We start from the raw sequence: 17,607 nt of genomic DNA, 5'->3' as shown, positions 1-17,607 counted from the left end.
GGCCTTCTTGGTTGTGGCGCCTGTCCTGTGGAACACCCTCCCATCAGATGTCAAAGCAATAAACAACTATCTTACTTTTAAATGACATCTGAAGGCAGCCCTGTTTAGGGAAGTTTTTAATGTTTAATGCTGTGTTGTGTTTTTAATATTCGGGTGGGAGCAGCCCAGAGTGGCTGGGGTATAAATAATAAATTATTATTATTATTATTATTATTATTATTATTATTAAAGTATTCTCTGGTTGTTCCTCGCAGTCTGCTTTCCATCCTGCTAATCCAGTCAAAGACTAGCTTACAGCTGTGGTCTTCTAGAATCTTGGCTAGGATCAAGGAATGGATTCTTAATAAATACCGGTAGGGCCTCCATGCAGTAGTTTGTTTCTGCTGTCAAGTTGCAGCTTGAAGTGCCATTTGTTTAATGCTACTGTTTAAATAATAATTTATAAGACAGCTAGCCAGCCATTCTACAGCTTAATGACTGATGCAATTTATGGATACCACAGGCTATGTAAACACAGTTGTAAATATAAAGGATGTCTCCCACAAATTTTTACTTTGATCCTTATTCAAAATAATTCATCCTCCCACCCCCAACCCCTTTCTCCATTGTCTATTTTTGCATGTGACAGGATCTGGACGAGAGCACACAGTTTTTGTCTTGTAGGCTCTGCTAGTTGGGAATGGAAAATTAAATGTCCATTTTTTAATATCAAATAAATCATTCTAATTAAAAATTAATTAAATGCCCCAGCCTCTGAGCTAGAATACAAATGCATTTATTTGAACGTTCAAGTGTTTAAAACAAAGTGGAATTTGTTTTGAGCTTTTCCTTTCATACATATTTTGCCATCTAATCTTTTTCTGTCTGAATCACCCCTTCTGCAGGCATGCTCTGAATATGTAACCAGGAGAGCCGAACAGCAATTTATCTGGTGACATAAACCCCCAATAACTCACACAGTGTACGTTGCTGCTGCTTGTGTACACTGACCTATATAATACAAGTGTGTATGTGTGTGTAATGCATATCTAAGCTCATTCAAGCTCCTTGTCAACTGTGATAAATGAGCAGACAAATGCAGTATGTTGTTTCACAGCAGTAGCTGGTAGAAATTTCCTGACGGCTGATTGAGAATGATGGTTTTTAAATGATTGCGATCAATGGCCATTGGGAGACTCAAAAGCTCTGCATTCCAGGAGGGAAGTGCAGAAAGCAAAGGAGGCTCTGGATTGTCTGTTCCACAACCCTATTCAGGCATTTAATTCCCCCACATGATTAGAATTGCATGAGGGAGGGTGGGGGGCGACCTGGCCGAACCTAATGGTTCACTCCCATCCACATCGCCCATCGCTGTCGCTCTCCTTGCATTGGAGGACAAATATTCGCAGCAGGGATCCTGCTGAACTTTCAGAGCTTCCCAGAGTAACAGAGAGCCCTGCACCATTGGGGTTCTAAACTGGACAGGGAGCCTCTACAAGTACAGCAGACCTCTGTTACAGAGCAACAAGAGGAGAGCAACGGAAGCAGCAGTGAGGCCAAGATGGAGGGAGAGCAGAGCAAGCTAGTTGACCCCTGTTCCCTTCCCTTCATTGCATGAGAAGAATGAGCAGGGCTAGTGTTCCTCTAGTTATGCCTGGTATGCCCCACAGAGAAACCTACGGTCTGCAAATAATAACATCCTCAAGATCCCAGGCCTCAGAGAGGTTAGGCTGGCCTCAACTAGAGCCAGGGCCTTCTCGGCTGCGGCTCCAACCTGGTGGAATGCTCTGTCACAAGAGACTAGGGCCCTAACATTTTTCCGCAGGGCCTGCAAGACAGAGTTGTTCCGCCAGGCCTTTGGTCAGGGCGCAGCCTGACTCCCTCCTCTGGCAACCTGCACAGAATTTTGCTTAATCGGTTGCCATCAATTTGATTTTAACTAATTTTTATAATGAAATATTTTTAGAATGTGTGATTATTTGATTGTTTATTTGATTGTTGTTAGCCGCCCTGAGCCCGGCTCGGCTGGGGAGGGCGGGATATAAATAAAATTTATTATTATTATTATTATTATTAGTTAGGTAGCATCTGTGTACATGGGGATTCGTTCAGTGCTAGTGTGGCCCTGTGCCCTACTTAACAGAGAGCAGTCCAGTATAGGAAGGACTACCAGAGGATAGTCCTGTATTGGAGTAAGTCTCTTATTGAAAGAGCAGTCTGCTCCAAGTTCAGCATTGCACGAAATATTTTCATTGGTCAAATGGATGTGAAGTTTCTTTGTTTAAGGCTCTGTACATGCTCCCATTTTCTCTGCATCCAGTGTGCTCCCACTGCTGGATAGCGCCGTTATCCACAATCCATATCCTGTCTTGTGCCTATCCAGTCATTTATAATGGAATGCTGTATTGTGCAGAGTTTTCCTGCAAACTAAAGAAAAAGAACAGCCTGGCTGCATTTTTGTGCTGGTATTGTGTGCTCAGCCCAAGTATCTCTTAACTTTCAGGTGTTTACTGGAAACTTACTTTGTTGCTGCAAGCCTTTGGCCCTTGGGTTTCTAGCATTTGCTGTGCTGTTTTGTTTTGTTTTGTTTTGTTTCAAATTACTGTTTTAGATGTGGCCCCATTTGCTGCGGTCATGAACTATTCTGACAATAATTGCTATTTTGTTGAAGCGTTTTACTGTCAGCCACTTCATGCATCCTTGTGGAAGTGGGAGAGTGAATTTAGCTTTTTTCCCCTGTGCTCATTTCACCAATGAGCTGAGTGATAGAGCACATGTGTTGTATGCAACAAGTCCCAGGTTCACTCCCTGGCTTCTCCAGCTAAGACGGGGAAAGGGTCCCATCTGAAAGCCTGGGGAGATAATTAGAGCAGACACTACTGAGTTAGGCCAGAGGTCTGACTCTCTATAAGGCAGCCTCATAGGTTTCTGTTTATCAGAGGCTTCCTTTCAGCAAGGTTGATGGACGACACTGCTTCCATTTTTTACCACAGCACAGGGAGCTGGGCATGTTTAGCCTGGAGAAGAGGAGGTTAAGGGGTGATATGATAGCCATGTTCAAATATATAAAAGGATGTCACATAGAGGAGGGAGAAAGGTTGTTTTCTGCTGCTCCAGAGAAGCGGACACGGAGCAATGGAGCCAAACTACAAGAAAGAAGATTCCACCTAAACATTAGGAAGAACTTCCTGACAGTAAGAGCTGTTCGACAGTGGAATTTGCTGCCAAGGAGTGTGGTGGAGTCTCCTACTTTGGAGGTCTTTAAGCAGAGGCTTGACAACCATATGTCAGGAGTGCTCTGATGGTGTTTCCTGCTTGGCAGGGGGTTGGACTCGATGGCCCTTGTGGTCTATTCCAACTCTATGATTCTATGATTCTAAGTCTGCCCCTGGCTGCCCAGCCAACATGTTCTTAACTCCAAAATTAGCCAGGCAGAGAACGCATAATAGCCACCACAAAAAACACGGTAAACACCAGTGGGCCTTCATGTCCAACATTTTAATTGAGTCAGTATGCAGCACCATGAACTCCAGATGTGTTTTCTTGTCAGCCACCACCAGTTCAGACCCCATTAGTGTATATGTGAAGTTATGGTTATTGATACTGTCAAAGAACTCTCAATGGTTAATTAGATGGAACTTACCATTAAAGGAAGGGACGTGGGTGGCGCTGTGGGTTAAACCACAGAGCCTAGGACTTGCTGATCAGAAGGTTCAAATCCCCGTGACGGGGTGAGCTCCCGTTGCTCGGTCCCTGCTCCTACCAACCTAGCAGTTTGAAAGCATGTCAAAGTGCAAGTAGATCAATAGGTACCGCTCCGGCAGGAAGGTAAACGGTGTTTCCATGCGCTGCTCTGGTTCACCAGAAGCGGCTTAGTCATGCTAGCCACATGACCCGGAAGCTGTACGCCGGCTCCCTCGGCCAATAAAGCGAGATGAGCACCGCAACCCCAGAGGCGGCCACGACTGGACCTAATGGTCAGGGGTCCCTTTACCTTTTTACCATTATAGGAACTCTGCTTATTCTTCTTCAGGAAAACTTGTTATGCTATGTGCTTGGCAATTATATATTTAACCATTCTTTCTCCCAGAAAGAGCCATTAAATTTCCAGATTGGCCTGTAAATTTCCAGATTTTCTTGGATACTTTTTAAAAAGGTATTTCATTGGCCTCTTTTCAGTCCTCATATATGGAGGCCTATCTTAGGTATATGGTAAATATTTTTCCTAGAATATCTGCACATTTCACATTTGAGATCTTTAAGAACTTGGGTGTATACCACGAGAACCTAGTGTTTTTAATTTGTTAATGAGACCTAGAATATAATTTCCTTTCACTACTATTTGCTTCAGTTCTTCAGGCTCCCTTCCTGAGAAAGTTAGTTCAGGTCCAAGGTTACGTTCTACTTCTTCCGTTGTGAAAACAGCTGAAATAATTTATTCAGTCTTTCTGGAAGCTCCATTTTTTCCTCCATTATCACACCCTTAATTGCCCTGTCATCCAAAGGCCCAATCAATTTCCTAGTTAATTTCATGCTTCTAATGTATTTACACATTTTTTATGTTTATAGTAACGTGCTCCTCAAATCCTTTTTCTTTCTTTCTTGCACTCTATCTTTTCTTTTGCGAGTTCGTGATTCTTATTGTCCTCCACATTTCAGCAAGACTTCCATTTTCTGAAAGAAACCTTGTTTCCAAGAGTTTCCTCGATTCTGCTCATAAACCACACTGACATCCTTTTGGACTTGGTGGTTCCTTTCCCATTCTGCAGTACAGTCATACCTCATGTTGGGTCCGCTTCAGGTTACGTCCCGCAGCATCCCAGAAGTACCAGAAGGGTTACTTCTGGGTTTCGCCGCTCGCACATGCGCAGAAGCACTAAATTGCGCTGTGCATGTGTGCAGATGCGGCACTTCTAGATGCAAATGCGTCAGATTGCGGACATGCCTTCAGGACGGATTACGTGCGCAACTCAAGGTTCCACTGTATACATCTGTTTACATAAGTGTATACAGTGGTGCCTCGCAAGACGAAAAGAATCCGTTCCGCGAGTCTCTTCGTCTTGCAGTTTTTTCGTCTTGCGAAGCAAGCCCATTAGCGGCTTAGCGGGCTTAGCGGATCAGCTGATTAGCGGCTTAGCGGATCAGCAGATAAGCGGCTTAGCGGATCAGCTGTTAAGCGGCTTAGCGGCTTAGGATCAGCTGATAAGCAGCTTAGCGGCTTGGGAAAAAGGGGGGGAAGGGGGAAAAACTGCAGGAACTCGCAAGACATTTTCGTCTTGCGAAGCAAGTCCATAGGAAATTCGTTTTGCGAAGCACCTCCAAAACGGAAAACCCTTTCATCTAGCGGGTTTTCCGTCTTGCGAGGCATTCGTCTTGCGGGGCACCACTGTATTTCCCAGATTTATGTAATGGACACTCCCATGAATGTATAGTGTTGCAGCCTCCTAAATTGTATATGTCAACCACTAAAGAACAGTAGGAGGGGCAATTCACAGCTCCCCTCCCCTCCTGCAGCTTTCAGATCAGATCTTTTAAGCGATGATGTGAGTGACCCTGATCAAAACACAAGGGCAGTGCTCAGTGAAACAGAGCAACTTACAGGAAATAAATAAATAAATAAATAAATAAATATAAAAAGCTGCCTGTAATACAGAGTACCCTGTTTAGAAACCAGAGCCCTTTATTTTTTTTAAAAAGCCCCCTCCTGAACTGATTTACACTGCAAAATCATCTTGGGGAAAAATAGTGGTTGTTTTCCCTCACGCTTCATTAATTTTTAGTTTTGTCAGGCAATATAAATAAAAGTATCAAGTGCGCCTCTAATTGAATCACTAGTGATTCCCGACTCCCTGTAGTACTGAGGAAACATGATGTAGCTGTGTTGTTTAGCAAGGTTGGATGAGTCAGGCAAACAATGGCTCATTCTGCCAAGGGGGGTTCAGGTACTGCCTCTGTGTTTTATCTTTTATTGTATAAACAGAAATCAGAGTTGTCATCGTGAAGGATTTGCAGCCCTGATGGGCTACTGATGTGGCATCATTCAAACACAGTTTCGTACAAGGAAAGAGCCCAGGGAGAAGCAGAGCTGCAAGTGGGAAACAAGGAGGCAAGGACATCGTGCCTTTCATACTTTGTACATCCTTCTCTGAGTGGTGAGAACATGTACATTAACAATACAATCTCGTACATGTCTAATCAACAGTAAGACCAGGGACTTTTTGCAACTCAGTTCCGGCACCTCTCAGTTGGGTGCCATTACCATTCTAAGAGAATGAGGGAAAATAGAACTAAGTAAGTCCCGTTCGATTCTGCTGCCGAAGGCTGCAATCCTGTGCTTGCTTACTTGGGAGTAAGCCTCCAAATTCATTGGGACCTCCTTCTGAGTTGGCAGGTATAAAATTGCACTGTAAGTTGCTCTGTTCTTCTTTCTCAAGAATGGATTTCTCCAACATGGTGGCTTTTATACTCTCTTGATAGTTTTATTATCCTAGTACTGGCACCTCTTTCTATTACAATTAATGGAGCTTCAGTTGTCACTGTTGCTTGCAAGTGTGATAGATCTCTCTGGAGGCTGGAAGTCCTTATCAGCAAATTAGTGCCTTTATTTGACCCCAGTTGAAATGAAACTTTGGTGGTTTACATTGATCTTCTGATCGAATGGTACAGTACTCAAATCAACCCCCTTGATTGAGGCAACATTTTAAGGAATATGATTTTGTTGCTGTTTTTCAACTGAGAGAAATTTAAAATTGGATAGTTAGCACAGTGTGACGAAGAATAAGTGTTTCCCCCTAAGGTTTCCGAAGGTGCACAGGGTGTTTTTTGTTCCATTAAAAAAATCCAATCTGCAGCACATCCTGTGCCCTGTTCTGATAAAAACTGTTTTCTGGTTATTTAGGGCTGTGGTTAAAAGGTAAAGGGACCCCTGACCATTAGGTCCAGTCATGACCGGCTCTGGGGTTGCGGTGCTCATCTCGCTTTATTGGCCGAGGGAGCTGGCATATAGCTTCCAGGTCATGTGGCCAGCATGACTAAGCTGCTTCTGGCGAACCAGAGCACAGCACGGAAACGCCAATTACCTTCCCACCGGAGCGGTACCTATTTATCTACTTGCACTTTGACATGCTTTCGAACTGCTAGGTTGGCAGGAGCTGGGACTCAGCAACAGGAGCTCACCCCGTTGCAGGGATTCAAACCGCCGACCTTCTGATCGGCAAGCCCTAGGCCCTGTGGTTTAACCCACAGGCTATGGTTAGTAGCTTGTAATACAGATACTAACTTATAATGGCCCAGTTTGCATACTACAAATTAATGAGGAGGAGGCATGACAGTGCATGCTACTGAAGTTCTCACTCCACAGGTCCCACCACACAGCAAGGGACAAGCCAGAATCTGTTTTTTTCATGACGTTGGAACCTGGGCTTGTGATTTGTTTCCCTTGAACAATCCATGAGCAATAGGCCAAGAACAAAGCTTTGTTACCACTTGTGGTTTGTTTGGCAAGAAACAAACCATGAGCCAGAGTTAAGTTGTCATGTCAATATTTTGATTTATTTTTTCTGTGGAGCAGGAGAGGAGTGTAGCAAGAGCTTTTCAACAGTGTGCACCAGCACACTGCTCATTCAAAGTAAACCATAGTTTTTAGTTTACAGCTTCCTCCTCACACTTCACTCTTAGACTTCAAGATTAGAGGTCTTGTTGGAGCTGCCTTGTTCTTCTTTAGATTACTTAATTAGGTGAGAACTAGAAACTTTTCTATCCAAGTTATGTACCGGTACTTATTTTTCTTACTCTACAAGAATCTCTTTGTGTGATTGGAACAAGTAAAATCTGCTCTCTAACCAGATTCACTAACCAAATTCTGCTTGCTCTGCACACTAAAAGGTTTCAGTAAGCAATTGACTCTGTTACCCCAATAAAAAACAATGTTAAAAACAAATTAATTATGTATCATTTGTGGACTTAAAAAAACAACCACAACAAATACTGTTTGTGTCTGCTAGACTTACCGTATTTCCATTCCTGACCACAGAGGGAAATGCAAACAGCAGTAATTTCCACTTCCATTTCTGTTAGAATCATCCAACATCCCTGTTATTCCTACATTACTTTTTCATGACATGGATATCTATAGTGTGAATGGTTAATATATATGGAAGAAGTTCTTAAGCGACAAATATGCCCAGCCTCTCAGCCCATTCTCATATACCTTGAACCTGCACATAATAGACTGCCCCAAATTTCGGAGTACAAAAATGCTGGTATATACGTAGAACCATCCCTCCCTCCCCATAGGATATCCTTGCATCTCTATACAGTGAAACATATTAAACATCTGTAACATATGAGGTAGCCCATTATTTACACGTGTGTATGGAACACAAATGCTTCCCCCAGGTAGGCCATGTTCTTTCCTAGTGTCTATATTTGTCTCAGTCCTGTGCTGCCTTATGCCATATTCCCAGTAGTTAAAAACAGGAGTGCTAAGTATCTGTCTTCATTGCTTGCGTCAGCATTGTCTTGAAAGTATGCTGTGCACATACAGCGTGCAAGATCAGGGGAAGATCTGTATTACTAAATGGGTCATTAAAGATGTAACGTCATAGTCAGAATCAATCACTCAATCATTTTATTTGCATGGCACCTTCTCAAAGTTAAAACCTCAGTGCAGCTTACAACTAACAAAAAAGTACATAACTACACACATAACAAAAGTAGTCCTAAACAATAAACAAAACATCAGAATGTACACAACCAAACTGAACAAGTTCCACATAAACCATAAGATCCAAAATAAAGATTTTTTTTAAAGTAACAACAACCCTACAGCCAAAAGAATCCCCCAAACAATACCCCAGCCCAAGATTATGTTCAGCAGCCTCAGCTTTTGTAGTTGGAGTCAGTCAGGGCCCCACTCACCCAGGCCAGGTTGGAAAAGGCTTTCAAGGCAGAGAGCAGGTCTTCCAGGACTCTCAACCATATTTCCTTTCATCACCTCCAACACAATGACTTAGATCCAGAGAACCATGAGGAGAGTTCTGCTTGCGCAATGGACCATGCCTGCCTCCACCTTTCCACTGCAGCCCCTTGTCCCTTTCCCCAAAACCTTGTGGAAGGGCATTTGATGATGTGGTGGGGCAGAAATCAGCTGAGACTAGAGACAGTTCTCTTGCATGATTGGAAGTGCTTTCTGCTCCATAAGGAGCTCTCTGGTTCTAGTCTAATAGTTTTCAAGCAAGTCAGCTCACACATTTAGCTTCCAGCCATTCCAAGCCCTTTGCACATGTTTACCAAATAAGCAAAATGATTATGTGTGGAAAGGTAGCTGGCTGCCGTTGACATTCAAATGTCCACCCATTTTGTGTGCACTTAGGCTTTGTGCACAGAGGAGGCGATGGATGTACAGATGTTGAGTATATGGACAACAGGCAGAATCTTGCTCTTTCTCTATGATGTATTCATTCTGTACATCATGTGCATGTATGAAAAGGGCTCAACTGTATAATGATCAAGTTTTTATTTAACAGAATTTGTATGCTGCTTAATTGTAAATAAAACCTTAAGCAGTTTTGCAAAGCTATAAAACATATATTGTCAGCAAATGTCAAAATTAAAAGTAACTTTTATTTAAAAAAATCAGAATATAAATAAAACCAACAGTTTAAGACATACATTAGAATATACTGGCTTTACATGTCTGGGTAGGGACAAATAGAAGATGCTTTCACTCCGCTATGGCTTCCCTTTATCACATACACAGCCCAACAAGACAATGACAAGAATCCACCAACAACATATGAATCAATATGGCTAACCTGATCCAAAACACTCACCCACCCCACTCACACATGAAAACAAAGCTCATCACAAATGAACAACCGCACCCTAGGCCAACCCCAACCTCTCTCACCACCAAAGGAACACAAGTGAATAGCAGAGAACCGGCACAAGCGACACTGACACAAAACCCCCCAATTCAATTTAAGTAAAATTGAAACATCGCCACCCAGCCCCAACCACACTCACCATTCTGCCCTCTACCTCTTTCCCCCTTTTCTTTCCCCCTTTTCTTCCTAATGTAACACTAATGTCTCAACAAATGAAACTGATCTGTAAAAATATTACTTAAAAAAAGAGACATTGCACATACTTTTGTAAACCAAGAAAATCTTTAATAAAAATACATTTAAAAAAAGTTTTTAGCAGGCCTGAAAACACCTGCCTACCTATAGAGAAAATGCATGTGCGAATTATCCTCTACTACTATTAATCACAGAACTCATTTTCTTTATTTCTTACATTGGCCAGATCCAGCCATAGGGTTACATTTATGCATCTCTCGATCTCTTTCTCTGGGGGAAGCACTGGGGGGAAAGGGTTGAACGTCTGGAGAAGGGCCAAGTCTATCAAAATATTTTATTTATATACGTTTACAATTCTATGGAGCTCATGGCTTACTTTTGGCATCTCCCGTTCATTTAACTTTCTAGAAGAATTTTAAGGGATTTAGTAGTTTTCATGAAAAGAGACTATGTTGCTGATTGAACTCTATTCATCCACATAAAAGCAAGAACAAAGAAAACAGTAGCACACCAGCTTTTTTCTTTCTTTCAAAACAATGAGTTCCCTCAATAGTGCAAGAATCCCGGAGGTGGTGAAGGAAATGCATTATTAGGTTGCGATTTACGGAACCACTTGAAGTTCACTTCTTCCATGTGTTTATTGGAGTTTCTTTATGTGAAGCAGCAGCATTTCCCTTTGCCTTCCTCTGGAAGCCACATCCAACATTTCTCGCATGTTCGGAGCCAGCATGTCCAGAGATAAAGCAGTGGGGGGTTGTCAGTGCAGGTTGCCAGTCAATCAATGCCTATTTAGCTCTGGTAATTCTGCAGCACTCCCAGACTGCTGACTGGACCCTGAGGTGACTGATTTCATAAAAGGAAGGAACATAAACCCAGTGGCTCATACATTGGCACTACGCCATTTGGGCTGGGGTATATTTGTTCCTTCTCATGATCTGCTTCAAAGCAGGATTCCAAAATATGTGACATCAAGCTGAATGCAACCCTAATAACCTGGCATGGTGGCCCACCAGGTGCTTTTTAGACCTGTTTGGCTACCTGCCTTGGACTACAAAAGCAGTGAGGTTGTGAGATGGATGGGGGAGCTGCAGTGAGACCCAAAAGTTCCCATTCAGGCATGGAAAGTTCATTCTAGAAAAGAACTGGTTTACTGCAATGGCTGTAAGCCGAGCTGACCCAAAAGCTGCAGCTAGTACAAAATGCAGCTGCTCAGCTGCTCACCAGGGAAGAATATTGACAGCATATTATGTTGTTGGGGCAATAATTGCACTGGCTTCCAGTTACCTACTGGACTAGATTCAAGGTGCTGGTATTGGACAGAGAGCAGGATACCTAAAAGCTCACCTCATACCCAATCGATCACCGTGTTCTGCAAGAGAGGGCATCCTGCGGGCACAATGTCAGAATTGGGCCTTTGGTATGGTGGCATCAACCATTTGGAACTCCCTCCCATGGCAAACCAGACAAGCACCTTCTCTGTTGCCTTTTCGGCACCTGCTAAAGGCATCAACAAACCTTCAATAAACCTTATCCCAGTTGATATCAGGCTTCAATTTTCAAATGAATTCATTTATGTGATGCTTTTAAAAACTGTTTTTAACATTTATAGTTGTTTCCTTAAATGGTTTTTATGTGCAATTATTTTTAATTGCATGTGTCATTGTACTGTAAACTGCTTTGAACTGCCTCATGGGAAGCAATTTATAAATTAACTAATTGCAAATCTTAATTGATTGCAAATGAATTAATTCCTTGTTGCAAACAATGAGCTTAATTCCTAACCACCTTATAATACGTATTATCCAAATTCTTATTAAATGCTTTATGTCCCCTTTTGTTAATTCATCACATTCTTATACACAGTATGGAAGGAAAGAGTTACATGTACCCTATCCACCTTCCCTGTTGCCCCATTGGTTACTCTATGAAAATTGCATATTAAATGATAAGACATATTTAACATCTAGGTTTGTCTTAAGTTTTGATCTTATTTATTTATTGAATTTCTATCCTACCCTTTCTCCCAAATCAAAGAACAACAGCACCTTGATCACTTCAGTTATTATGTTAGCTTGGGAGTATAGGAGATGTAGGTCGAATTTTTGCCCTTCCTAAACTGGCCTTAGAGTTTTCTGGATTATTGTGGCCTGTTTTGTGGACAGTGTGGAGCTGCAAAGCATACTGCAGCACAAATTGCTGTGGAGAAATTTCAGAGGATCTCTCTTCTTTTACACAGGTTCTCCTTCTGGTCCTAAAATGGCTCTGCAGAGTTCCTTCAGCTGCTGGAATGGAACTGTGATCAAGCTGGGACAGGTGTGTGACTTCATCAGAGACTGTACAGAGGGAGAGGACGAGGGACAGCTATGCAGTAAGTAAATTAAAATTCAACACTGTTTCCTAATATCCCCCTTACTTTAAACCAATGGGAACGACATAATGCCTTCCTAAACACATCAGGGAATCTGAATTGATGCTTAGAATGCTTGCACATGCTATACATGGAACTAAGCTCCATCACTGCATTCAAATAAATCGAGGTCACTACCTTGTCTGACTTAGGATGTTTTCCCCCTCTAGCCTCAAATTGATATCTAGCTTTGTCCCTGTGGGGGAAGCAAAGCTCAGTCATTGAGTGTCTCCTAAAAAAGGAATATTCTTGGCTCTCTTGTACATTCTGGATAATGCTTCCTAGTGCAAAGGAATATGGGCAAGAACTAAGATAACTTCTGAAAGCATAGAAGGCCAGTCAATGTTCCTGTGGTCTTTTGGCTAGAAGCTGAAATCAATGACCTGTGGCTCAGTACGGGTTATGCCATTTTACCCAAGCAGTGCATCAAGACCTGAGAATTTCCAGGTGTTTGTTTTGCTCTAGCTGTATCTCTAGTAGCAGTGTACACCAGTCACGAGATTTTCTTTGTATCTGTAGCTCTGAGCAGCAGCCCAGCCTGTTTCAGAACTGCTTATATCTGGATAAAAACAAATCTCTGCCCGCCTCCCATTCACTATAATGAGGATTTTAACAATAGCTATAATTCCCACCCCATCCAGAAGTGGGTGGAATTTTCATGATTAATCGAAGGTTAATCCCAATTGTAGGGAGATACATCCAGGGGTCTTTTGTGCAGGGAATCTTTCTTTAAAAAATAAGAAAGTGTGTTTTGCTTTCGGCAGGCTTAGATGCAATTTGTAAGCATAGTCACCCCTTCTAAAGGGATGAAGCCTGTCAGGTGTCAATGGTTCTTCCATATGGGCAAAGTTCAACATTTTGGGGTGGGTATAACAGGAATCATGGGGTGGAGGATAACATGGATCCCCAGGAAACAATGAGGTATATGTCAGCCTCCTGACTCAGGTCTTGTTACCTCAAGGGTTGTTGATGGGAACAGGCTGCTGCAACCAGTTGTTTTTTTGTGATACTGCCTCTTCTCTCCTTCAACTTGCATAGGGGAAGAGTAATGTGGGGGGGGGAGGGAAACCCCAGCATGGAACTGCAGAAATATGCTTTAACAATATGTACAGGAATTGGAGTCCACTGAGAAAACAATTCACTGTGATTAAAGCCTAGACCTGCCTGTCACACTGAAAGAATCCACCCTGACAAGGCATATGCCTCTCCACCCTTTTTGCTCATGCTGTTTCCCTAGTCTGCTTAGTTTTGCTTCAGAAATACATGAATGAATAAATAAATAAACAAATAGGGTAAAACAGCAGTATTTTGGGGAAACTCGAATCTACAGAGTGACTTGGAAACTCCTGATCATTACCTGAGGCACCTCATCAATAATACAATCTCTACTGTTATACCGTAAATCCCCCTGTGATCCTCGGATGAAAGGTGGTGTATTCATTTAATAAATAAAACAAATAAAAAAAACAAATCTGACTCTGGAATGTAAAAGCCCCGCCCCAATGACACCATTTGCCTCGTAACTGGGGAAGTACTCAAAACTCCAGTGCATACCTATAATTTCTGGTGCTAAAGTGCAACATATAGGTAGTAGGTGTAAAATGAGAGGCAAATCAGTCACTTTGGGGTGGGGACACAAGGCAATCAAGCTCATGATGAACAAGAGGGGGAAGTTACAAGGACATGTAACTGACCCTCCAAGTGTCCCTATTTTTCAGGGACAGTCCCATCTTAACAGAAGCTGTCCTAGTTTCTGATTTGATCCCAGAATATCCCACTTTCCCTTAGGACGTCCCATTTTCATCAGAGAAATGTTGGAGGGTATGGAGGGTATGACTCAACAGCCTCTAGAAGACAATGGAAGGCAACCCTGTATAGGGAAGGTTTTTTAATGTTTATTATGCTTTTATATATGTTGGAAGCCACCCAGAGTGGCTGGGGCAGCCCAGTCAGATGGGCAGGGTATAAATAAAACAACAACAACAACAACAACAACAACAACAACAACAACAACAACAACAACAACAACAACAACAACAGAATAGGGTATCCCTATTTTCATGAGAGAAATGTTGGAGGGGATGACATCAGAGCTGTACATGGACAGCCTGTGGAAAGGGGGTGGCATTTCATAGAAATAGGCTTTTGTCAATTAAAAGTTTGTCCAAGGGTTGCAAATGGGAGCACTCTGACATTTGGAAAAGTTACTGTGACAAAAAGGGAATGGAAAGAAGGATAGACATGCCCAGGTTATAACGCGAATCGGCACAGCAAACATGAATTGTGCAGCTGAAACACCATCAAACATGGTGATTCAAGCTTCACTCACTGTGTGTGGGAGGTGGAAGTGTGCAGAATGAGATTTAGGGAATGAGTTTTCCTGCCGTATCCTCTTGTTGAGACAGGAAATGAGTAGTGTGAGTTTTAGATGAAACACGAGCAGGTGACTGCAACGTTCTCCTGACAGTTCTGTGGAGGCCATTTTATGATGAAAAAGGCTGATTCATTTGAACTTTGCTGGTAGATGCGAACCAGCACAAAACTACCCACAAAGGAAATAGCAATATAACATTTCTGTAATAGTGCAGTGTTTTTCCTCCACATAAATACAAAAAGTTTTCTGCAAATTGAGGACTTATCTGCACAGTCATTTCTGGATTACTCAAAGTGCTGCTGGATATAATGTGCAAAGCAGGTATTCTTTCTCCTGCAGCAATTTCATGATTGGCTGGCTGTATTCCCCCACTTTCTCAAAATGTGTCACTAATGTGCCTGAAAACACATCTGTGAGAAAACTCTATTGGGTGGAGGAAATTTGAGACCAGTACCTTGCCCAGAGGGACAAGAACAGCCTAGAATATGGGCAGGGTGATATTTAGAGACTTGGGGTTTTCTTTCATATCTCAAGACTTCTGCTCTCCAACCTTAAAAGTGCAGAGGCCTGCACAAAGATCATCACCATCACCCTTAGAAGTCTGAGTAATCACATGGGAGAGAGCTTCCTCTGTGGTAGCCTTAAAACTGTGGAACTCCCTCCCTGCAGAAGTGTGCCTAACATCATCATTATTCATCTGCACCATTGCTCTGGCCTTTGACAGCTGAAAAGTTTTGTGACATGCCACAAAACTGTAAATTAACCTGCTGATTGTTGTGCATGGTTGATTGGTTTTGTTTTAAATTGTGCTGGTTTTGTTGTTGTAATCTGCGGCGAGACCTTATGGTGAAGGGTATGTCAGAAATCTACTTCATCATCACCAACACACACAGCAAGACTACAAGCTTCAAGCCAGGGTACCTCCCATAGTGTCGACAGACAGTTCCCATCTTTTAGTCAGAGTGTGAAATTTGTCTAAGACTAGTTCACAACTTCATTTATAGCCCCTGAACATAGAAGCCAACTCCTAGGGGCTGAGGCCCCTTCAGGCTCCCCCTAAAATATTTGAGGGTACCTACCCCCCCCAAGTTGATGGGCATTGCCATTCAAATGGTGTGAATGCAACATGTCTTGTGATTGATTATGCAGGGTGTGGCTTACCTGCCACCCCCCCCAATATTTTAAGTTCGCACCCCTGCCCCTGAATGTGTATTGCATTGCATCAGTTATAAGTAATTAAGTGTGTGTACCATCACATAGAGGGACGCGGGTGGTGCTGTGGGTTAAACCACAGAGCCTAGGACTTGCTGATCAGAAAGTTGGCGGTTTGAATCCCCACAACGGGGTGAGCTCCCGTTGCTCGGTCCCTGCTCCTGCCAACCTAGCAGTTCGAAAGCACATTAAAGTGCAAGTAGATAAATAGGTACCGCTCCGGCAGGAAGGTAAACGGCGTTTCTGTGCGCTGCTCTGGTTCGCCAGAAGCGGCTTAGTCATGCTGGCCACATGACCTGGAAGCTGTACGCCAGCTCCCTCAGCGAATAAAGTGAGATGAGCACCGCAACCCCGAGTCGTTTGCGACTGGACCTAATGGTCAGGGGACCCTTTACCTTTACCTTTTACAACCACATAGAGGGAGGGCAAGTTAGTGAGGAAATGAGTGAGCAAGGAAGGAGAAGGAGGGTGAAAAGGTGGAAGGGGAAGCCTCTGCCCCACTGCTGCTTTAAAAGGCAGAGTCCTCATAGGCACTGTGTGAAGGGATGGCAGCAGTGAGGCAGTCCCTTGCTGCTTTCTGGGCACACAGTGAATAGGTTTTCTGCTCTAGTACACAGACAATGAAAGCAGCATGCCTATTCACCCAGGCTGCCCAGTGAAAGGTGGTACCTGGAAGAACTGCTGCCATACACAGTAGCTATGGCAACCCTGCCATGCAAAGCAGCAGCAGGACAGCAGCTTCTTCATCATCCTTGGTGCCTCTTCTCTCAAGTGCTGCCTGAAGCAGCTGCCTCAGCTCACATCATTGGCTGGCTGGTTCTGAGAGGATGTATAATAAGGAGGACCACTTAACCTTCTGGGGGCATGGGGCAAATCTATCAAGTTTTATTCACTTTTAGTGGTTCTATGCAAATGTGTGTGGGGGGGTTATTTCATTCCTAAAAGATACTGCAGGATATGAACTTACTGAGGATCTTTTAGCAGCTTTGACTTAGCTACTTGGGGTAACTGTGCCCCCTGAAGGACCAGGTGCACAGCCTGGGAGTCATTTTGGACTCACAGCTGTCCATGGAGGCACAGGTCAAATCTGTGTCCAGGGGAGCTGTTTACCAGCTCCATCTGGTACGTAGGCTGAGACCCTATCTGCCTGCGGACTGTCTCGCCAGAGTGGTGCATGCTCTGGTTATCTCCCGCTTGGACTACTGCAATGCACTCTACGTGGGGCTACCTTTGAAGGTGACTCGGAAACTGCAACTAATCCAGAATGTGGCAGCTAGACTGGTGACTGGGAGTGGCCGCCGAGACCATATAACACCGGTCTTGAAAGACCTGCATTGGCTCCCAGTACATTTCCGAGCACAATTCAAAGTGTTGGTGCTGACCTTTAAAGCCCTAAACGGCCTCGGTCCAGTATACCTGAAGGAGCGTCTCCACCCCCATCATTCTGCCCGGACGCTGAGGTCCAGTGCCGAGGGCCTTCTGGCGGTTCCCTCATTGCGAGAAGCAAAGCTACAGGGAACCAGGCAGAGGGCCTTCTCGGTAGTGGCGCCCGC

The 17,607-nt window shown here is 43.4% G+C and overlaps 1 protein-coding gene across 1 annotated transcript in view; it reads left to right on the top strand.

Annotated features, from left to right (window-relative positions):
* Positions 1–17,607, top strand: part of ALK (ALK receptor tyrosine kinase) — a 600,993-nt gene that overhangs the window by 438,505 nt on the left and 144,881 nt on the right. Inside the window, exon 6 of the mRNA XM_081186349.1 lies at positions 12,298–12,429. Within this exon, the coding sequence (XP_081042475.1) occupies positions 12,298–12,429 (132 nt within the window). The remainder of the gene's footprint in view (positions 1–12,297; positions 12,430–17,607) is intronic.

Source organism: Podarcis bocagei, assembly GCF_964188305.1.
Source record: "Podarcis bocagei genome assembly, chromosome: 3".
NCBI classification, from domain to species: Eukaryota; Metazoa; Chordata; class Lepidosauria; order Squamata; family Lacertidae; genus Podarcis; species Podarcis bocagei.
The sequence above is the reverse complement of the archived record's forward strand: the minus strand, read 5'-3'. Positions and strand labels throughout refer to the sequence as shown.